The 23,418-nt window shown below is 45.4% G+C and overlaps 2 protein-coding genes across 3 annotated transcripts in view; one reads left to right on the forward strand and one right to left on the reverse strand.

Annotated features, from left to right (window-relative positions):
- The window catches only part of LOC118375881 (tensin-like), a 337,660-nt gene that overhangs the window by 244,909 nt on the left and 69,333 nt on the right, over positions 1-23,418 (forward strand). The window contains exons 4-7 of the mRNA XM_052513966.1: positions 2,853-2,900; positions 7,891-7,911; positions 11,943-11,969; positions 12,104-12,145. Of these exons, the coding sequence (XP_052369926.1) occupies positions 2,853-2,900; positions 7,891-7,911; positions 11,943-11,969; positions 12,104-12,145 (138 nt within the window). The remainder of the gene's footprint in view (positions 1-2,852; positions 2,901-7,890; positions 7,912-11,942; positions 11,970-12,103; positions 12,146-23,418) is intronic.
- Positions 16,147-17,760, reverse strand: LOC127927489 (keratin-associated protein 10-12-like). Of its 2 annotated transcripts, none has more exons than XM_052513965.1 (3): positions 16,919-17,760; positions 16,574-16,663; positions 16,147-16,513 (listed from the first exon to the last, which is right to left on the reverse strand). In XM_052513965.1, the coding sequence occupies exons 1-3, from the start codon at positions 17,692-17,694 to the stop codon at positions 16,435-16,437; spliced, it is 945 nt and encodes a 314-aa protein (XP_052369925.1). In that variant the 5' UTR covers positions 17,695-17,760; the 3' UTR covers positions 16,147-16,434. The 2 variants fall into 2 exon arrangements, with proteins under 2 accessions (XP_052369925.1, XP_052369924.1); XM_052513964.1 differs by having other exon boundaries at positions 16,574-16,693; positions 16,874-17,760.

The following is a 23,418-nucleotide window of genomic DNA, read 5'->3' on the forward strand; positions in this document are numbered from 1 at the left end:
CCTCCCTCCCTCCCTCCCTGCCTCCCTCCCTCCCTCCCTCCCTCCCTCCCTGCCTCCCTCCCTGCCTCCCTGCCTCCCTCCCTGCCTCCCTCCCTGCCTCCCTCCCTGCCTCCCTGCCTCCCTCCCTGCCTCCTCCCTGCCTCCCTCCCTGCCTCCTGCCTCCCCTCCTGCCTCTCCCTCCTGCCTCCCTCCCTGCCTCCCTGCCTCCCTGCCTCCCTCCCTCCCTCCCTCCCTCCCTCCCTGCCTCCTCCCTCCCTCCCTCCCTCCCTCCCTCCCCTCCCTCCCTCCCTCCCTCCCCCCTCCCTCCCTCCCTCTCTTTGTCTGTTCCCTGTTTCTTCCCTCCTTCATTCTCCCTCCCTCCCTCCCTCCCTCTTTGTCTGTTCTGTTTATTATCTTTGTCTGTTCTGCGTGTGATGGTGTGTGATGGTGTGTGATGTGTTTTGGTTCTGCAGTGAAGACCACTAATCCTATTATTCCAGCGGAGCTTCATTAGGACCTGAGGCAGATACACTGACTTTGAAACCAATGGCTCTCTCTCTCTCAGCTGTACTCACTGACATTATAACCCCTGACTGCACTGTGTGTGTGTGTGTGTGTCTGTGTGTGTGTGTGTGTGTCTGTGTCTCTGTGTGTGTGTGTGTGTCTCTGTGTGTGTGTGTGTGTGTGTGTGTGTGTGTGTGTGTGTGTGTGTGTGTGTGTGTGTGTGTGTGTGTGTGTGTGTGTGTGTGTGTGTGTGTGTGTGTGTGTGTGCGTGTGTGTGTGTGGAGGATGGGGGATACAATATGTATTAGTGCTTGTGTCTCATACAGTGATGGAGTCATTGAGCAATTTAACTAGTCTATGAACCAAGGATTTTCCTAACGGAATTATAATGCCTGTACTCAATTACACATACCATTATATAGTCAGTACTCGATTACACATATACCATTATATAGTCAGTACTCAATTACACATATACCATTATATAGTCAGTACTCAATTACACATATACCATTATATAGTCAGTACTCAATTACACATATACCATTATATAGTCAGTACTCAATTACACATATACCATTATATAGTCAGTACTCAATTACACATATACCATTATATAGTCAGTACTCAATTACACATATACCATTATATAGTCAGTACTCAATTACACATATACCATTATATAGTCAGTACTCAATTACACATATACCATTATATAGTCAGTACTCAATTACACATATACCATTATATAGTCAGTACTCAATTACGTGCATACCATTTAAATAGTCAATACTCACATAACCCACATAACATTATATAGTCAGTACTCAATTACACACATACCATTATATAGTAAACCCACTGGCTCCAGGTCATCTGTAAGTCTTTGCTAGGTAAAGCCCCGCCTTATCTCAGCTTACTGGTCACCATAGCAACACCCACCCATAGCACGCTGTCTAGCAGGTATATTCCACTGGTCATCCCCAAAGCCAACAGTTCCATTGGCCGCCTTTCCTTCCAGTTCACTGCTGCCAATGACTGGAACGAATTGCAAAAATCACTGAAGCGGGAGACTTATAGCTCCCTCTCTAACTTTAAGCATCAGCTGTCAGAACAGCTTACTGTGCCTGTACACAGCCATTATATAGTCAGTACTCAATTACACACATACCATTATATAGTCAGTACTCAATTCAATCTCATTGATATGGCATCGGTATGCTCCTCCTTGTTCTTACTGTTTGATATCAATGTCATCAGAATTGTGTTGCAGGTTTGATCAAATCTAGACCACATGATAGTCATAGTTGTGTGAGGAAGGGGTGAAGGTAGTTCAGCCACCATTTACATTTACATTTGCCACCAGACAGTATTTTCCCAACAGTTTACTTGTATTCTTTATTTTTCTTATTCTCTTAGACTATTTCTGAGGTCCTGAGTGATTTGGCAAATACTGTACTATTCAAGAGACATGTCAATCCCTCTCTCTCTCTCTCTCTCTCTCTCTCGCTTGCTCTCTTTCGCTCTCTCTCTCTCTCTCTCTCTCTCGCTTGCTCTCTTTCGCTCTCTCTCTCTCTCTCTCTCTCTCTCTCTCTCTCTCTCTCTCTCTCTCTCTCTCTCTCTCTCTCTCTCTCTCATGCTCTCTTTCGCTCTCTCTCTCTCGCTCTCTCTCTCTCACTCTCTCTCTTTCGCTCTCGCTCTCTCTCTTTCGCTCTCTCTCTCGCTCTCTCTCTCTCACCTCTCTCTCTCTTTCGCTCTCTTTCTCTCTCTCTCTCTCTCTCTCTCTCTCTCTCTTTCTCGCTACCTCTCTCTCGCTCTCTCTCTTCGCTACCTCTCTCTCGCTCTCTCTCTCTCTCTCTTTCGCTCGCTCTCGCTCTCTCTCTCTCTCTCTCTCTCTCTCTCTTTCGCTCTCTCTCGCTCTCTCTCTCTCACTCTCTCTCTTTCGCTCTCTCTCTTTCACTCTCTCTCACTCTCTCCATTTCACTCTCTCTCGCTCTCTCTCTCTCACTCTCTCTCTTTCGCTCTCTCTCGCTCTCTCTCTCATGCTCTCTTTCGCTCTCTCTCTCTCTTGCTTTCTCTCTCTCTCCCTCTCTCTCTCTCTCTTGCTTTCTCTCTCTCTCCCTCACTCTTGCTTTCTCTCTCTCTCCCTCACTCTCTCTCCCTCACTCTCTCTCTCCCCTCACTCTCTCTCTTCTCTCCCTCACTCTCTCTCTCCCTCACTCTCTCTTTCCCTCAATCTCCTGCCCAAAATGTCAGATAGATATATAGATAGATAGATAGATAGATAGATAGATAGATAGATAGACAGACAGATAAATAGAGGATTCTGAGATTCGTGTCCTAACCTGATCCTCTCTCTGTCTCTACAGGTCCTTGCAGATGCATGTGTGGCACCTACCGGATCACCTACCAAGCCGGTGTGTACACAGTGTGTGTGTGTTAGTGTGTGTGTGTGTATCCTAACCTTTATGCTAAACTGACCATAAATCAGTGTCTAAGGTCTAACTTCACCCTACCCCTTTTTGGTACAGACAGACACTCACAGGGCCTCTCACTGCAGCCTCTCTGCCTGTCTTTGTCTGTCTGTCTGTCTGTCTGTCTGTCTGTCTGTCTGTCTGTCTGTCTGTCTTTTCAATTACTAAAGCTATGTATGGCGTTTCTAACTTGACTGGCTCTGGCCTTTAACTACATTCAGGGCAGAGAGTTCCATAATGATATGCTGTCTTTATGATTAGATCTGTCTATTGGCTAGTGGTTAAGATCACCATCATTTGAGTGGTTGGTTAGGGGATAATCTCTATACAGGGTCACATACAGAGTGGTTGGATAGGGGATCATCTCTATACAGGGTCACATACAGAGTGGTTGGTTAGGGGGTAATCTCTACACAGGGTCACATACAGAGTGGTTGGTTAGGGGATAATCTCTATACAGGGTCACATACAGAGTGGTTGGATAGGGGATAATCTCTATACAGGGTCACATACAGAGTGGTTGTTAGGGGGTAATCTCTATACAGGGTCACATACAGATTGGTTGGATAGGGGATAATCTCTATACAGGGTCACATACAGAGTGGTTGGTTAGGGGTAATCTCTACAGGGTCACATACAGAGTGGTTGGATAGGGGATAATCTCTATACAGGGTCACATACAGAGTGGTTGGTTAGGGGTAATGTTCTATACAGGGTCACATACAGAGTGGTTGGTTAGGGGTAATCTCTATACAGGGTCACATACAGAGTGGTTGGTTAGGGGTAATCTCTATACAGGGTCACATACAGAGTGGTTGGATAGGGGATAATCTCTATACAGGGTCACATACAGAGTGGTTGGTTAGGGGTAATCTCTATACAGGGTCACATACAGAGTGGTTGGTTAGGGGGTAATCTCTATACAGGGTCACATACAGAGTGGTTGGTTAGGGGTAATCTCTATACAGGGTCACATACAGAGTGGTTGGTTAGGGGCAATCTCTATACAGGGTCACATACAGAGTGGTTGGTTAGGGGTAATCTCTAAACAGGGTCACATACAGAGTGGTTGGTTAGGGGTAATCTCTACACAGGGTCACATACAGAGTGGTTGGTTAAGGGGTAATCTCTACACAGGGTCACATACAGAGTAGTTGGTTAGGGGGTAATCTCTAAACAGGGTCACATACAGAGTGGTTGGTTAGGGGTAATCTCTACACAGGGTCACATACAGAGTGGTTGGTTAGGGGTAATCTCTAAACAGGGTCACATACAGAGTGGTTGGTTAGGCGGTAATCTTTATACAGGGTCACATACAGAGTGGTTGGTTAGGGGGTAATCTCTACACAGGGTCACATACAGAGTGGTTGGTTAGGGGGTAATCTCTACACATGGTCACATACAGAGTGGTTGGTTAGGGGGTAATCTCTACACAGGGTCACATACAGAGTGGTTGGTTAGGGGGTAATCTCTACACATGGTCACATACAGAGTGGTTGGTTAGGTGGTAATCTCTACACAGGGTCACATACAGAGTGGTTGGTTAAGGGGTAATCTCTACACAGGGTCACATACAGAGTAGTTGGTTAGGGGTAATCTCTAAACAGGGTCACATACAGAGTGGTTGGTTAGGGGGTAATCTCTACACAGGGTCACATACAGAGTGGTTGGTTAGGGGTAATCTCTAAACAGGGTCACATACAGAGTGGTTGGTTAGGGGGTAATCTCTACACAGGGTCACATACAGAGTGGTTGGTTAGGGGGTAATCTCTACACAGGGTCACATACAGAGTGGTTGGTTAGGGGGTAATCTCTATACAGGGTCACATACAGAGTGGTTGGTTAGGGGGGTAATCTCTATACAGGGTCACATACAGAGTGGTTGGTTAGGGGGTAATCTCTATACAGGGTCACATACAGAGTGGTTGGTTAGGGGGGTAATCTCTATACAGGGTCACATACAGAGTGGTTGGTTAGGGGGTAATCTCTATACAGGGTCACATACAGAGTGGTTGGTTAGGGGGGTAATCTCTATACAGGGTCACATACAGAGTGGTTGGTTAGGGGGTAATCTCTATACAGGGTCACATACAGAGTGGTTGGTTAGGCGGTAATCTCTACACAGGGTCACATACAGAGTGGTTGGTTAGGGGTAATCTCTACACAGGGTCACATACAGAGTGGTTGGTTAGGGGGTAATCTCTATACAGGGTCACATACAGAGTGGTTGGTTAGGGGTAATCTCTACACAGGGTCACATACAGAGTGGTTGGTTAGGGGTAATCTCTACACAGGGTCACATAAAGAGTGGTTGGTTAGGGGGTAATCTCTACACATGGTCACATACAGAGTGGTTGGTTAGGGGGGTAATCTCTACACAGGGTCACATACAGAGTGGTTGGTTAGGGGGTAATCTCTACACATGGTCACATACAGAGTGGTTGGTTAGGTGGTAATCTCTACACAGGGTCACATACAGAGTGGTTGGTTAAGGGGTAATCTCTACACAGGGTCACATACAGAGTAGTTGGTTAGGGGTAATCTCTAAACAGGGTCACATACAGAGTGGTTGGTTAGGGGGTAATCTCTACACAGGGTCACATACAGAGTGGTTGGTTAGGGGGTAATCTCTAAACAGGGTCACATACAGAGTGGTTGGTTAGGGGGTAATCTCTACACAGGGTCACATACAGAGTGGTTGGTTAGGGGGTAATCTCTACACAGGGTCACATACAGAGTGGTTGGTTAGGGGGTAATCTCTATACAGGGTCACATACAGAGTGGTTGGTTAGGGGGGTAATCTCTATACAGGGTCACATACAGAGTGGTTGGTTAGGGGGTAATCTCTATACAGGGTCACATACAGAGTGGTTGGTTAGGGGTAATCTCTATACAGGGTCACATACAGAGTGGTTGGTTAGGGGTAATCTCTACACAGGGTCACATACAGAGTGGTTGGTTAGGGGGTAATCTCTATACAGGGTCACATACAGAGTGGTTGGTTAGGGGTAATCTCTACACAGGGTCACATACAGAGTGGTTGGTTAGGGGGTAATCTCTATACAGGGTCACATACAGAGTGGTTGGTTAGGGGGTAATCTCTATACAGGGTCACATACAGAGTGGTTGGTTAGGGGGTAATCTCTACACAGGGTCACATACAGAGTGGTTGGTTAGGGGGTAATCTCTATACAGGGTCACATACAGAGTGGTTGGTTAGGGGGTAATCTCTACACAGGGTCACATACAGAGTGGTTGGTTAGGGGGTAATCTCTACACAGGGTCACATACAGAGTGGTTGGTTAGGGGGTAATCTCTATACAGGGTCACATACAGAGTGGTTGGTTAGGGGGTAATCTCTACACAGGGTCACATACAGAGTGGTTGGTTAGGGGGTAATCTCTACACAGGGTCACATACAGAGTGGTTGGTTAGGGGGGTAATCTCTATACAGGGTCACATACAGAGTGGTTGGTTAGGGGGTAATCTCTACACAGGGTCACATACAGAGTGGTTGGTTAGGCGGTAATCTCTACACAGGGTCACATACAGAGTGGTTGGTTAGGGGGTAATCTCTACACAGGGTCACATACAGAGTGGTTGGTTAGGGGGTAATCTCTATACAGGGTCACATACAGAGTGGTTGGTTAGGCGGTATTCTCTACACAGGGTCACATACAGAGTGGTTGGTTAGGGGTAATCTCTATACAGGGTCACATACAGAGTGGTTGGTTAGGGGTAATCTCTATACAGGGTCACATACAGAGTGGTTGGTTAGGGGGTAATCTCTATACAGGGTCACATACAGAGTGGTTGGTTAGGCGGTAATCTGGGGTAATCTCACACAGGGTCACATACAGAGTGGTTGGTTAGGGGTAATCTCTATACAGGGTCACATACAGAGTGGTTGGTTAGGGGTAATCTCTACACAGGGTCACATACAGAGTGGTTGGTTAGAGGGTAATCTCTACACAGGGTCACATACAGAGTGGTTGGTTAGAGGGTAATCTCTATACAGGGTCACATACAGAGTGGTTGGTTAGGGGTAATCTTTATACAGGGTCACATACAGAGTGGTTGGTTAGGCGGTAATCTCTACACAGGGTCACATACAGAGTGGTTGGTTGGGGGTAATCTCTATACAGGGTCACATACAGAGTGGTTGGTTAGGGGTAATCTCTACACAGGGTCACATACAGAGTGGTTGGTTAGAGGGTAATCTCTACACAGGGTCACATACAGAGTGGTTGGTTAGAGGGTAATCTCTATACAGGGTCACATACAGAGTGGTTGGTTAGGCGGTAATCTTTATACAGGGTCACATACAGAGTGGTTGGTTAGGTGGTCATCTTTATACAGGGTCACATACAGAGTGGTTGGTTAGGGGTAATCTCTACACAGGGTCACATACAGAGTGGTTGGTTAGGGGTAATCTCTACACAGGGTCACATACAGAGTGGTTGGTTAGGGGTAATCTCTACACAGGGTCACATACAGAGTGGTTTCTCAGCATGTGTGTTATTCTTCTGACAGTCTATAGTAATGGAAAACCCCCATCCGTCGGTTAAAGTGTGTGTGTGTGTGTGTGTGTGTGTGTGTGTGTGTGTGTGTGTGTGTGTGTGTGTGTGTGTGTGTGTGTGTGTGTGTGTGTGTGTGTGTGTGTGTGTGTGTGTGTGTGTGTGTGTGTGTGTGTGTGTGTGTGTGTGTGTGTTATGAACGTATGACGTGTGAAGGTACACCAAACAGAGTTGTGATCCCAGGTTCTCCTCACTCACGTCTATGTGACGTCCTGGGATTGTTCTGAGAATAATCACTCACAGGGTCAGAAGTTCATGTTCAACTCACCTATTCTTGGGGCTATGTCCGTATAGTATTGAAATGTCTTGAATGGCTTCCTTCCCTCTGTCCTTCCTTCCTTCCCTCCCTCCTTTAGCCGTCCACTGATCCTCCTTGGGTGAGATGAGAGAAATAAAAAGCGGTGTAATGCTACTTTTTGTCCCCTAGAGGGTGCTCTAGTCCACAGCACCTTGTCTTGCGTCAGGGAGGCAAAAAATAGTCTGGTGCTTTGACTTCATGACAAACCGTTTCTGCATTAAGCCACTTTGAGTGCCATGGTGAGGGGGTCAATTCCATTTCAGTGCAGGAAGTAAACTGAAATGTACAAATTCTAATTCCATGTTGGTCTCCCAGAGAAGCGTTGGGAATTAGAACTGGCATTTCTGTTGACTTTCTGAATTGACTGACTTGAAAAGGAATTGACCCCAACCCCTGGTCACGACCGAATGTTCTACTAATCCAAACAGTCCACATCCACACATTTGTGCTGATTCCCTGTGGGCTGTGTCTGTTTTGACTCCCATGGCTTTTAAAACAGTGCTACAGATGTTTATTTTGAGCCTTCTGCATTTTTTCCCTCCCATGCCTTTGTAGCATGGTAGCATGCTTTCCCTAAAGATAGTTCTGTAGCTATGAGAGTGGGACACCATAAGACATGATACAAATGTAAACACTCAATAAACCTGCTCATTTCAATGGTTTGGAGTGGGTTTTTATGTTTTCATCATCATGTCCTGATGCCCACTCCTATGAGGAGCATGTTAGACTGATGGAGAGTTAACTGCTATCAATCTCCCTGTTTCAATATTGACTTAAACACACTGTTTAATGATGTATCTACACACACACTGTTTACTGATGCATCTACACACACACTGTTTACTGATGCATCTACACACACTGTTTACTGATGCATCTACACACACACTGTTTACTGATGCATCTACACACACTGTTTACTGATGCATCTACACACACACTGTTTACTGATGCATCTACACACACACTGTTTACTGATGCATCTACACACACTGTTTACTGATGCATCTACACACACTGTTTACTGATGCATCTACACACACTGTTTACTGATGCATCTACACACACTGTTTACTGATGCATCTACACACACTGTTTACTGATGCATCTACACACACTGTTTACTGATGCATCTACACACACTGTTTACTGATGCATCTACACACACTGTTTACTGATGCATCTACACACACTGTTTACTGATGCATCTACACACACTGTTTACTGATGCATCTAGACACACTGTTTACTGATGCATCTACACACACACTGTTTACTGATGCATCTACACACACTGTTTACTGATGCATCTACACACACTGTTTACTGATGCACTGTTTACTATCTACACACTGTTTACTGATGCATCTACACACACTGTTTACTGATGCATCTACACACACTGTTTACTGATGCATCTACACAGACTGTTTACTGATGCATCTACACACACTGTTTAATGATGCATCTACACACACACTGTTTACTGATGCATCTACACACACTACTGTTTACTGATGCATCTACACACACTGTTTACTGATGCTTCTACACACACTGTTTACTGATGCATCTACACACACTGTTTACTGATGCATCTACACACACACTGTTTACTGATGCATCTACACACACACTGTTTACTGATGCATCTACACACACACTGTTTACTGATGCATCTACACACACTGTTTACTGATGCATCTACACACACTGTTTACTGATGCATCTACACACTGTTTACTGATGCTTCACACACTGTTTACTGATGCATCTACACACACTGTTTACTGATGCATCTACACACACTGTTTACTGATGCATCTACATCTACACTGTTTACTGATGCATCTCTACACACACACTGTTTACTGATGCATCTATGCATCACACACTGTTTACTGATGCATCTGCACACACTGTTTACTGATGCATCTACACACACTGTTTACTGATGCATCTACACACACTGTTTACTGATGCATCTACACACACACTGTTTACTGATGCATCTACACACACTGTTTACTGATGCATCTACACACACTGTTTACTGATGCATCTACACACACACTGTTTACTGATGCATCTGCATCACACACACTGTTTACTGATGCATCTACACACACTGTTTACTGATGCATCTACACACACTGTTTACTGATGCATCTGCACACACACACTGTTTACTGATGCATCTGCACACACACACTGTTTGATGATGCATCTACACACACACTGTTTACTGATGCATCTACACACACACTGTTTACTGATGCATCTACACACACTGTTTGATGATGCACACGCACACACACACACACACACGCACACACACACTGTTTTCTGATACTTGATGCTTCTACAGAAACACACACACACTTAATCTGATTGCACACACACAGCAACAAATGATGTACGTGTTAGCAGGGAGTGCGTGTGCGTGCACGTGTGCATGCGTGCATGTGTGCATGTCTGTGTGTGTGTGTGTTTGTGTGTGCATGCGTGCGTGTGTGTGTCTGTGTGTGTGTGTGTGTGTGCATGCGTGCATGTCTGTGTGTGTGTGTGTGTGTGTGTGTGTGTGTGTGTGTGTGTGTGTGTGTGTGTGTGTGTGTGTGTGTGTGTGTGTGTGTGTGTGTGTGTGTGTGTGTGTGTGTGTGTGTGTGTGTGTGTGCATGTGTGTGTGTGTGTGTGTGTGTGTGTGTGTGTGTGTGTGTGTGTGTGTGTGTGTGTGTGTGTGTGTGTGAGCAGGCCCAAGGCCCTCATGTTCTCCTCTCAGGGTTAATGGAATGGCGGTGTGTCTCAGGTGGATCATTAACAGTGTTCAGGGAGGAGAGAGTTCTATAAAAGAACCTTCACAGCTGCTTTTCTTTTTCTCCATTCCTCTCTTTCTGTCTCTCTCCCTTCCTATCTTTCTATCTCTCTCCCTTCCTATCTTTCTGTCTCTCTCCCTTCCTCTCTTTCTGTCTCTCTCCTTCCTCTCTTTCTATCTCTCTCCTTCCTCTCTTTCTGTCTCTCTCCCTTCCTCTCTTTCTATCTCTCTCCCTTCCTCTCTTTCTGTCTCTCTCCCTTCCTCTCTTTCTATCTCTCTCCCTTCCTCTCTTTCTGTCTCTCTCCCTTCCTCTCTTTCTATCTCTCTCCCTTCCTCTCTTTCTGTCTCTCTCCCTCTCTTTCTATCTCTCTCCCTTCCTCTCTTTCTCTCTCTCCCTTCCTCTCTTTCTGTCTCTCTCCCTTCCTCTCTCCCTTCCTCTCTTTCTATCTCTCTCCCTTCCTCTCTTTCTGTCTCTCTCCCTTCCTCTCTTTCTATCTCTCTCCCTTCCTCTCTTTTTGTCTCTCTCCCTCTCTTTCTATCTCTCTCCCTTCCTCTCTTTCTCTCTCTCCCTTCCTCTCTTTCTGTCTCTCTCCCTTCCTCTCTCCCTTCCTCTCTTTCTATCTCTCTCCCTTCCTCTCTTTCTATCTCTCTCCCTTCCTCTCTTTCTGTCTCTCTCCCTCCCTCTCTTTCTATCTCTCTCCCTTCCTCTCTTTCTCTCTCCCTTCCTCACTTTCTGTCTCTCTCCCTTCCTCTCTTTCTGTCTCTCTCCCTTCCTCTCTTTCTGTCTCTGTCTCTCCCTTCCTCTCTTTCTGTCTCTCTCTCCCTTCCTCTCTTTCCGTCTTTTTTTCTACCTTCCTCTCTTTCTGTCTCTCTCTCCCTTCCTCTCTTTCCGTCTTTTTTTCTACCTTCCTCTCTTTCTGTCTCTCTCCCTTCCTCTCTTTCTGTCTCTCTCCCTTCCTCTCTTTCTGTCTCTCTCCCTTCCTCTCTTTCTATCTCTCTCCCTTCCTGTCTTTTTATCTCTCTCCCTTCCTCTCTTTCTGTCTCTCTCCCTTCCTCTCTTTCTATCTCTCCCACTTCCTCTCTTTCTGTCTCTCTCCCTTCCTCTCTTTCTATCTCCCTCCCTTCCTCTCTTTCTGTCTCTCTCCCTTCCTCTCTTTCTGTCTCTCTCCCTTCCTCTCTTTCTATCTCTCTCCCTTCCTCTCTTTCTATCTCTCTCCCTTCCTCTCTTTCTATCTCTCTCCCTTCCTCTCTCTCTCTTGCTCTTTTCCCTGTCTCTGTTCTACCATTCGATGTGACAGAGGTCAGTTGCTTCACTTAATTCACGGGTGAGTAGCACAACCAGGTCTGGACCTCGTCTCTCTTGACAAAGTGATTGAATCAGATGAACCTGCATGGATTGATAAAGGAGAAACAAAGATTGATATATACTCACCTGATCTCCATCTCTCTCTCCCTTCAGCCGGCGACTCCTCAGCTGCCGTTGAAGCATGTAGAAACTCCGGTAAGTCTCTCTTTTCATACTTCTGTGATGTTGATGATTGGTATTTGCAACAGTTATCAGCCTATACATCAGGAGGCAGGTTACAGAAGCTCTGGCTTGTCTGGGCAGTGTGATGTACTGTAGGGTCAGAGGTGACCTAATTGTATGGAGGTGACCCCAAAATAGTTATGCTTGACCCCTTGACTGTTCAGACGTGGGATCAACTCCATAAAGCTCGTGGACAGCTGTGATGTTGTCAGACTATTTTCACGGAGGTTGATGTAAGGACACTATTAGAACACACCCCCTGGAGGCAGAGAACATGGAAAGCACTGCAGTGTCTCCCACCTCAGTGGCTTACTCTGTTTCAGTGGACGTTGTTGAGCCATACTGTACTCTACTGTATGTACCCAGTAGACATGAGTCGGTGAATGCAGACGTCACCCAGACCTGGATGGGAGTAAGAGGTGGGGAGAGAGAGAGAGAGGAGGGAGAGAGATAAAATAAGAGAAGAGGGAGTGAGAGGTGGGGAGAGAGAGAGAGAGGAGGGAGAGAGATAAAATAAGAGAAGAGGGAGTGAGAGGTGGGGAGAGAGAGAGAGAGAGAGAGAGGAGGGAGAGAGATAAAATAAGAGAAGAGGGAGTGAGAGGTGGGGGGAGAGAGAGAGAGAGGAGGGAGAGAGATACAATAAGAGAAGAGGGAATGAGAGGTGGGGAGAGAGACAGAGAGAGGAGGAGGGAGAGAGATAAAATAAGAGAAGAGGGAGTGACAGGTGGGGAGAGAGAGAGAGAGAGAGAGAGAGAGAGAGAGGAGGGAGAGAGATACAATAAGAGAAGAGGGAATGAGAGGTGGAGAGAGAGACAGAGAGAGGAGGAGGGAGGGAGATACAATAAGAGAAGAGGGACTGAGAGGTGGGGGGAGAGAGAGAGAGGAGGAGGGAGAGAGATAAAATAAGAGAAGAGGGAGATACAATGAGAGGTGGGGAGAGAGAGAGAGAAGAGGAGGGAGAGAGATAATATAAGAGAAGAGGGAGTGAGAGGTGGGGAGAGAGAGAGAGGAGGAGGGAGAGAGATACAATAAGAGAAGAGGGAGTGAGAGGTGGGGAGAGAGAGAGAGAGGAGGAGGGAGAGAGATATAATAAGAGAAGAGGGAGTGAGAGGTGGGGAGAGAGAGAGGAGGAGGGAGAGAGATAAAATAAGAGAAGAGGGAGTGAGAGGTGGGGAGAGAGAGAGAGGAGGAGGGAGAGAGACAATAAGAGAAGAGGGAGTGAGAGGTGGGGAGAGACAGAGAGAGGAGGAGGGAGAGAGATAAAATAAGAGAAGAGGGAGTGAGAGGTGGGGAGAGAGAGAGAGAGACAGAGAGAGGAGGAGAGGAGAGAGATACAATAAGGGAAGAGGGAGTGAGAGGTGGGGAGAGAGAGAGAGGAGGAGGGAGAGAGATAATATAAGAGAAGAGGGAGTGAGAGGGGGGGAGAGAGAGAGAGGAGGGGGAGAGAGATACAATAAGAGAAGAGGGAGTGAGAGGTGGGGAGAGAGAGAGAGGAGGAGGGAGAGAGATAAAATAAGAGAAGAGGGAGTGAGAGGTGGGGAGAGACAGAGAGAGGAGGAGGGAGAGAGATACAATAAGGGAAGAGGGAGTGAGAGGTGGGGGAGAGAGAGAGAGAAGAGGAGGAGAGAGATAATATAAGAGAAGAGGGAGTGAGAGGTGGGGAGAGAGAGAGAGGAGGGGGAGAGAGATACAATAAGAGAAGAGGGAGTGAGAGGTGGGGGGGAGAGAGAGAGAGGAGGAGGGAGAGAGATAAAATAAGAGAAGAGGGAGTGAGAGGTGGGGAGAGAGACAGAGAGAGGAGGAGGGAGAGAGATAAAATAAGAGAAGAGGGAGTGAGAGGTGGGGAGGAGAGGAGAGAGATAAAATAAGAGAAGAGGGAGAGGTGGGGAGAGAGACAGAGAGGAGGAGAGAGATACAATAAGGGAAGAGGGAGTGAGAGGTGGGGAGAGACAGAGAGAGGAGGAGGGAGAGAGATACAATAAGAGAAGAGGGAGTGAGAGGTGGGGAGAGACAGAGAGAGGAGGAGGGAGAGAGATAAAATAAGAGAAGAGGGAGTGAGAGGTGGGGAGAGACAGAGAGAGGAGGAGGGAGAGAGATAAAATAAGAGAAGAGGGAGTGAGAGGTGGGGAGAGAGAGAGAGAGGAGGAGGGAGAGAGATACAATAAGAGAAGAGGGAGTGAGAGGTGGGGAGAGAGACAGAGAGAGGAGGAGGGAGAGAGATAAAATAAGAGAAGAGGGAGTGAGAGGTGGGGAGAGAGAGAGGAGGAGGGAGAGAGATAAAATAAGAGAAGAGGGAGTGAGAGGTGGGGAGAGAGACAGAGAGAAGAGGAGGTGAGAGAGATAATATAAGAGATAATATAAGAGGAGAGGGGGTGAGAGGTGGGGAGAGAGAGAGAGGAGGAGGGAGAGAGACAATAAAGAGAAGAGGGAGTGAGAGGTGGGGAGAGAGAGAGAGGAGGGGGAGAGAGATACAATAAGAGAAGAGGGAGTGGGGAGAGAGACAGGAGGAGGGAGAGGTGGGGAGAGACAGAGAGAGGAGGAGGGAGAGAGATACAATAAGAGAAGAGGGAGTGAGAGGTGGGGAGAGAGAGAGGAGGAGGGAGAGAGATACAATAAGAGAAGAGGGAGTGAGAGGTGGGGAGAGAGACAGAGAGAGGAGGAGGGAGAGAGATAAAATAAGAGAAGAGGGAGTGAGAGGTGGGGAGAGAGAGAGAGGAGGAGGAGAGATACAATAAGAGAAGAGGGAGTGAGAGGTGGGGAGAGAGACAGAGAGAAGAGGAGGGAGAGAGATAATATAAGAGAAGAGGGAGTGAGAGGTGGGGAGAGAGAGAGAGGAGGAGGGAGAGAGATACAATAAGAGAAGAGGGAGTGAGAGGTGGGGAGAGAGACAGAGAGAAGAGGAGGGAGAGAGATAATATAAGAGAAGAGGGAGTGAGAGGTGGGGAGAGAGAGAGAGGAGGAGGGAGAGAGATACAATACGAGAAGAGGGAGTGAGAGGTGGGGAGAGACAGAGAGAGGAGGAGGGAGAGAGATAAAATAAGAGAAGAGGGAGTGAGAGGTGGGGAGAGAGAGAGAGGAGGAGGGAGAGAGATACAATAAGAGAAGAGGGAGTGAGAGGTGGGGAGAGAGACAGAGAGAGGAGGAGGGAGAGAGATAAAATAAGAGAAGAGGGAGTGAGAGGTGGGGAGAGAGACAGAGAGAGGAGGAGGGAGAGAGATAATATAAGAGAAGAGGGAGTGAGAGGTGGGGAGAGAGAAAGAGAGGGTGTGTGTGTGTGTGTGAGAGAGAGAGAGAGAGAGAGAGAGAGAGAGAGAGAGAGAGAGAGAGAGAGAGAGAGAGAGAGAGAGAGAGAGAGAGAGAGAGAGAGAGAGAGAGAGAGAGAGAGAGAGAGAAAAGAGAGAGAGAGAGAGTGAGAAAAGACACAGAGAGGGAGGGGGGCAGGCAGTTGGTTGGATGTTCTGGTTTATAAGGCTTAGGGTTAGACAACGAGACAGAAAGCTAGCTGGTGACAGTGGACTAAAAACAGGAGAATGTGTGACATGGTGTCCCTGAAATGCTTCCAGGTTCATCCCAAAATGTCAGATTAGGAGGAGGAGGGAGTTTAGTGTTCCTATTATAGAATTACAGAGACAGCAGTACTAACGCTTTAGAGAGAGGAAGTGATGGTGGAATATTTATTTGGTTAGCCAATAGGAGATGTCCTATCCATAGTTGTTGTGAGTGAGAGCATCCCATTGTGCCTGTAATTGAGTCACTGTGGTGCGGCCAGGTCAGGCCAAATGCACCCTGGCTAGATGTTTTAAATTGTATTATTTTTTTACCCCCAATTTTGTGGTATCCAATTGTTAGTAGTTACTATCTTGTCTCATCGCTACAACTTCCGTACGGGCTCGGGAGAGACGAAGGTCGAGAGCCATGCGTCCTCCAAAACACAATCCAACCAAGCTGCACTGCTTCTTAACACAGCATGCATCCAACCCGGAAGCCAGCCGCACCAATGTGTCTGAGGAAACACCGTACACCTGGCCACCTGGTCAGTGTGCACTGCGCCCGGCCCGCCAGAGGAGAGGAGAGCTGAGGGAGCAGAGGAGATGAGAGGAGTTGAAGAGGATAGGAGAGCTGAGGGAGCAGAGGAGATGAGAGGAGTTGAAGAGGAGAGGAGAGCTGAGGGAGCAGAGGAGATGAGAGGAGTTGAAGAGGATAGGAGAGCTGAGGAGAGGATGAGCACATTTTGGTTTTTGCCCTGGCACTATACAGCTGATTCAAATCATCACAGCTATTTGAACCAGCTTTGTAGTGCTGGTGGGGATGACGACACACATTAACCTAACACACATTAACCTAACACACATCAACCTAACACACATCAACCTAACACACATCAACCTAACACACATCAACCTAACACACATCAACCTAACACACATCAACCTAACACACATCAACCTAACACACATTAACCTAACACACATCAACCTAACACACATCAACCTAACACACATTAACCTAACACACATTAACCTAACACACATTAACCTAACACACATTAACCTAACACACATTAACCTAACACACATTAACCTAACACACATTAACCTAACACACATTTACCTAACACACATTAACCTAACACACATTAACCTAACACACATTAACCTAACACACATTAACCTAACACACATTAACCTAACACACATTTACCTAACACACATTAACCTAACACACATTAACCTAACACACATTAACCTAACACACATCAACCTAACACACATTAACCTAACACACATTAACCTAACACACATTAACCTAACACACATTAACCTAACACACATTAACCTAACACACATTAACCTAACACACATTAACCTAACACACATTAACCTAACACACATTAACCTAACACACATTAACCTAACACACATTAACCTAACACACATTAACCTAACACACATTAACCTAACACAAATGTACCTAACACACATTAACCTAACACACATTAACCTAACACACATTAACCTAACACACATTAACCTAACACACATTAACCTAACACACATTAACCTAACACACATTAACCTAACACACATTAACCTAACACACATTAACCTAACACACATTAACCTAACACACATTAACCTAACACACATTAACCTAACACACATTAACCTAACACACATTAACCTAACACAAATGTACCTAACACACATTAACCTAACACACATTAACCTAACACACATTAACCTAACACACATTAACCTAACACACATTAACCTAACACACATTAACCTAACACACATTAACCTAACACACATTAACCTAACACACATTAACCTAACACACATTAACCTAACACACATTAACCTAACACACATTAACCTAACACACATTAACCTAACACACATTAACCTAACACACATTAACCTAACACACATTAACCTAACACACATTAACCTAACACACATTAACCTAACACACATTAACCTAACACACATTAACCTAACACACATTAACCTAACACACATTTACCTAACACACATTAACCTAACACACATTTACCTAACACACATCCACCTAACACACATTAATCTAACACACATGAACCTAACACACATTTACCTAACACACATTAACCTAACACACATTAACCTAACACACATTAACCTAACACACATCAACCACACACATTAACCTAACACACATTAACCTAACACACATTAACCTAACACACATTAACCTAACACACATTAACCTAACACACATTAACCTAACACACATTAACCTAACACACATTAACCTAACACACATTAACCTAACACACATTAACCTAACACACATTAACCTAACACACATTAACCTAACACACATTAACCTAACACACATTAACCTAACACACATTAAACTAACACACATTAACCTAACACAAATGTACCTAACACACATTAACCTAACACACATTAACCTAACACAAATGTACCTAACAGACATTAAACTAACACACATTAACCTAACACACATTAACCTAACACAAATGTACCTAACATAAATGTACCTAACACACATGAACCTAACACAAATGTACCTATCAGACATTAAACTAACACACATTAACCTAACACACATTAACCTAACACAAATGTACCTAACAGACATTAAACTAACACACATTAACCTAACACAAATGTACCTAACAGACATTAAACTAACACACATTAACCTAACACAAATGTACCTAACACAAATGTACCTAACATACATGTACCTAACACAAATGTACCTAACAGACATTAAACTAACACACCTGGTATATAAGAGCATCAGTGTTATAGGGAGCAGTCAGGGTTACACATATATACGATAGAGGGAAACACCAGCTCTCTCTGGAATTACTCTGGAAATGTGTAATTGGTAGCTAAGGGTCAACGGATGGGTTTCGGGAAGAGTGTTAGCCAACAAACGACCTCTCGTAGTCCCACTGTTCCAAGGCATTCACACTAGCACAATGTGGTGGTGTCGCTTTACAATAAGTACATTTAATTAACTTAGACGTAGTAGTATTTAGAGGGGGACCACACGCACACACACACACACAAACCACAGAGCGAGAGAGAGAGGGAGGGAGAGAGAAAGAGAGAAGGGAGGGAGGAAGGGAGAGAGAGAGAGAGAGAGAGAGAGAGAGAGAGAGAGAGAGAGAGAGAGAGAGAGAGAGAGAGAGAGAGAGAGAGAGAGAGAGAGAAAGAAGAAATAATGAGGCATAATAAGAAAGAGGGAAGGGAGAAACCAAAAGTGGGCGGGAGAGGAGAAAGAAAAGGGGAAAGACAAACGAGAGGCACGGAGGAGAAGAATAGAGACTGAGAGCGTTAAAGACTGAGCTGGAACCTGTTTTGGGGGGAGCTGAGACTTTTTGAGGAGAGAGTCCCGTCATCAGAAAGGAATAAACAACAAAGAACAAACTGGACATATACAACAAGATCTCTTGGAAGGAAACTAATATGGATATTAGACTCCAGGTGTTTCTCTGTGATTGACAACCAAGGCGTTCCCCAGGGCGATAGGGCGAACACAGAAAGGATAGAGCGAGAGGGACCCTGGTCCAGACCAGACCAGTCCAGCCATGACCTCAGGTGGCGCCCTCCGCAGGCGCCTCACCTACTTCCGCAATTCCTGGAGGCGGAGTGCTGAGTACCTATTTAAGGTAGGCCACGCCCTCTGGAAGTGTACCTGGTGGGATGACGGGCAAATCTGACTTTTTAGTGTATGTTTCCCTGCTGTCAAACACACTACTTGGTATTTGGGTGTATTTAGGGGATCTTCCTTGAGGAATGGCATATGAAGTTGTACGTTTTGGGTGAAATTCCCCTTTAATAATGAGTTTGTCCTTATGTTGTTGCATTACCCAATGGGCACAGACGTCAGCTCAATGTCTAGTTTAGATTTATATTTGGTTGAGTTGTCAACTATTGTGAATTCAATGTGAAATCATAAAAACATTGCACCATGTCAATGGGTTTAGGTTAAACTTTGTTTTCCACGTTTTGTGTGTCTTCCTCCTGTCTCTGTGTGTTGTGGTTGTACATTGAATGTCTTCCTCCTGTCTCTCTGTGTGTTGTGGTCTTACATTGAATGTCTTCCTCCTGTCTCTCTGTGTGTTGTGGTCGTACATTGAATGTCTTCCTCCTGTCTCTCTGTGTGTTGTGGTCGTACATTGAATGTCTTCCTCCTGTCTCTGTGTGTTGTGGTCTTACATTGAATGTCTTCCTCCTGTCTCTGTGTGTTGTGGTCTTACATTGAATGTCTTCCTCCTGTCTCTCTGTGTGTTGTGGTCTTACATTGAATGTCTTCCTCCTGTCTCTCTGTGTGTTGTGGTCGTACATTGAATGTCTTCCTCCTGTCTCTGTGTGTTGTGGTCTTACATTGAATGTCTTCCTCCTGTCTCTCTGTGTGTTGTGGTCTTACATTGAATGTCTTCCTCCTGTCTCTCTGTGTGTTGTGGTCTTACATTGAATGTCTTCCTCCTGTCTCTGTGTGTTGTGGTCTTACATTGAATGTCTTCCTCCTGTCTCTCTGTGTGTTGTGGTCTTACATTGAATGTCTTCCTCCTGTCTCTCTGTGTGTTGTGGTCTTACATTGAATGTCTTCCTCCTGTCTCTCTGTGTGTTGTGGTCTTACATTGAATGTCTTCCTCCTGTCTCTGTGTGTTGTGGTCTTACATTGAATGTCTTCCTCCTGTCTCTCTGTGTGTTGTGGTCTTACATTGAATGTCTTCCTCCTGTCTCTCTGTGTGTTGTGGTCTTACATTGAATGTCTTCCTCCTGTCTCTCTGTGTGTTGTGGTCTTACATTGAATGTCTTCCTCCTGTCTCTCTGTGTGTTGTGGTCTTACATTGAATGTCTTCCTCCTGTCTCTCTGTGTGTGTTGTGGTCTTACATTGAATGTCTTCCTCCTGTCTCTGTGTGTTGTGGTCTTACATTGAATGTCTTCCTCCTGTCTCTCTGTGTGTTGTGGTCGTACATTGAATGTCTTCCTCCTGTCTCTCTGTGTGTTGTGGTCGTACATTGAATGTCTTCTTCCTGTCTCTCTGTGTGTTGTGGTCTTACATTGAATGTCTTCCTCCTGTCTCTCTGTGTGTTGTGGTCTTACATTGAATGTCTTCCTCCTGTCTCTCTGTGTGTTGTGGTCTTTCATTGAATGTCTTCCTCCTGTCTCTCTGTGTGTTGTGGTCTTACATTGAATGTCTTCCTCCTGTCTCTCTGTGTGTTGTGGTCTTACATTGAATGTCTTCCTCCTGTCTCTCTGTGTGTTGTGGTCTTTCATTGAATGTCTTCCTCCTGTCTCTCTGTGTGTTGTGGTCTTACATTGAATGTCTTCCTCCTGTCTCTCTGTGTGTTGTGGTCTTACATTGAATGTCTTCCTCCTGTCTCTGTGTGTGTTGTGGTCTTACATTGAATGTCTTCCTCCTGTCTCTGTGTGTGTTGTGGTCTTACATTGAATGTCTTCCTCCTGTCTCTGTGTGTGTTGTGGTCGTACATTGAATGTCTTCCTCCTGTCTCTGTGTGTTGTGGTCTTACATTGAATGTCTTCCTCCTGTCTCTCTGTGTGTTGTGGTCTTACATTGAATGTCTTCCTCCTGTCTCTCTGTGTGTTGTGGTCTTACATTGAATGTCTTCCTCCTGTCTCTGTGTGTTGTGGTCTTACATTGAATGTCTTCCTCCTGTCTCTGTGTGTTGTGGTCTTACATTGAATGTCTTCCTCCTGTCTCTCTGTGTGTTGTGGTCTTACATTGAATGTCTTCCTCCTGTCTCTCTGTGTGTTGTGGTCTTACATTGAATGTCTTCCTCCTGTCTCTCTGTGTGTTGTGGTCTTTCATTGAATGTCTTCCTCCTGTCTCTCTGTGTGTTGTGGTCTTACATTGAATGTCTTCCTCCTGTCTCTCTGTGTGTTGTGGTCTTACATTGAATGTCTTCCTCCTGTCTCTCTCTGTGTTGTGGTCTTTCATTGAATGTCTTCCTCCTGTCTCTCTGTGTTGTGGTCTTACATTGAATGTCTTCCTCCTGTCTCTCTGTGTGTTGTGGTCTTACATTGAATGTCTTCCTCCTGTCTCTCTGTGTGTTGTGGTCTTACATTGAATGTCTTCCTCCTGTCTCTCTGTGTTGTGGTCTTACATTGAATGTCTTCCTCCTGTCTCTCTGTGTTGTGGTCTTACATTGAATGTCTTCCTCCTGTCTCTCTGTGTGTTGTGGTCTTACATTGAATGTCTTCCTCCTGTCTCTCTGTGTGTTGTGGTCTTTCATTGAATGTCTTCCTCCTGTCTCTCTGTGTGTTGTGGTCTTACATTGAATGTCTTCCTCCTGTCTCTCTGTGTGTTGTGGTCTTTCATTGAATGTCTTCCTCCTGTCTCTCTGTGTGTTGTGGTCTTACATTGAATGTCTTCCTCCTGTCTCTCTGTGTGTTGTGGTCTTACATTGAAGGTCTTCCTCCTGTCTCTCTGTGTGTTGTGGTCTTACATTGAATGTCTTCCTCCTGTCTCTCTGTGTGTTGTGGTCTTTCATTGAATGTCTTCCTCCTGTCTCTCTGTGTGTTGTGGTCTTACATTGAATGTCTTCCTCCTGTCTCTCTGTGTGTTGTGGTCTTACATTGAATGTCTTCCTCCTGTCTCTCTCTGTGTTGTGGTCTTTCATTGAATGTCTTCCTCCTGTCTCTCTGTGTTGTGGTCTTACATTGAATGTCTTCCTCCTGTCTCTCTGTGTGTTGTGGTCTTACATTGAATGTCTTCCTCCTGTCTCTCTGTGTGTTGTGGTCTTACAGTGAATGTCTTCCTCCTTTCTCTCTGTGTGTTGTGGTCTTACATTGAATGTCTTCCTCCTGTCTATCTGTGTGTTGTGGTCTTACATTGAATGTCTTCCTCCTGTCTCTCTGTGTGTTGTGGTCTTACATTGAATGTCTTCTTCCTGTCTCTCTGTGTGTTGTGGTCTTACATTGAATGTCTTCCTCCTGTCTCTGTGTGTTGTGGTCTTACATTGAATGTCTTCTTCCTGTCTCTCTGTGTGTTGTGGTCTTACATTGAATGTCTTCCTCCTGTCTCTCTGTGTGTTGTGGTCTTACATTGAATGTCTTCCTCCTGTCTCTCTGTGTGTTGTGGTCTTACATTGAATGTCTTCTTCCTGTCTCTCTGTGTGTTGTGGTCTTACATTGAATGTCTTCCTCCTGTCTCTCTGTGTGTTGTGGTCTTACATTGAATGTCTTCCTCCTGTCTCTGTGTGTTGTGGTCTTTCATTGAATGTCTTCCTCCTGTCTCTCTGTGTGTTGTGGTCTTACATTGAATGTCTTCCTCCTGTCTCTCTGTGTGTTGTGGTCTTACATTGAATGTCTTCCTCCTGTCTCTCTGTGTGTTGTGGTCTTACATTGAATGTCTTCCTCCTGTCTCTCTGTGTGTTGTGGTCTTACATTGAATGTCTTCCTCCTGTCTCTCTGTGTGTTGTGGTCTTTCATTGAATGTCTTCCTCCTGTCTCTCTGTGTGTTGTGGTCTTACATTGAATGTCTTCCTCCTGTCTCTCTGTGTGTTGTGGTCTTACATTGAATGTCTTCCTCCTGTCTCTCTCTGTGTTGTGGTCTTTCATTGAATGTCTTCCTCCTGTCTCTCTGTGTTGTGGTCTTACATTGAATGTCTTCCTCCTGTCTCTCTGTGTGTTGTGGTCTTACATTGAATGTCTTCCTCCTGTCTCTCTGTGTGTTGTGGTCTTACATTGAA

This window comes from Oncorhynchus keta, unplaced genomic scaffold (assembly GCF_023373465.1).
Source record: "Oncorhynchus keta strain PuntledgeMale-10-30-2019 unplaced genomic scaffold, Oket_V2 Un_scaffold_14384_pilon_pilon, whole genome shotgun sequence".
NCBI classification, from domain to species: domain Eukaryota; kingdom Metazoa; phylum Chordata; class Actinopteri; order Salmoniformes; family Salmonidae; genus Oncorhynchus; species Oncorhynchus keta.

Excerpts from the sequence above, each read along its gene's own strand:
- LOC127927489 (XM_052513964.1), bottom strand. The coding sequence starts at position 17,694 with ATGTGTGTTAGGTTAATGTGTGTTAGGTTAATGTGTGTTAGGTTAATG. Across the intron at positions 16,694-16,873 it reads GTTAGGTTAATGTGTGTTAG|GTTAATGTGTGTTAGGTTAA; the intron begins GTAAATGTGTGT and ends AATGTGTGTTAG. Across the intron at positions 16,514-16,573 it reads GTTAGGTTGATGTGTGTTAG|GTTAATGTGTGTTAGGTTAA; the intron begins GTTGATGTGTGT and ends GATGTGTGTTAG.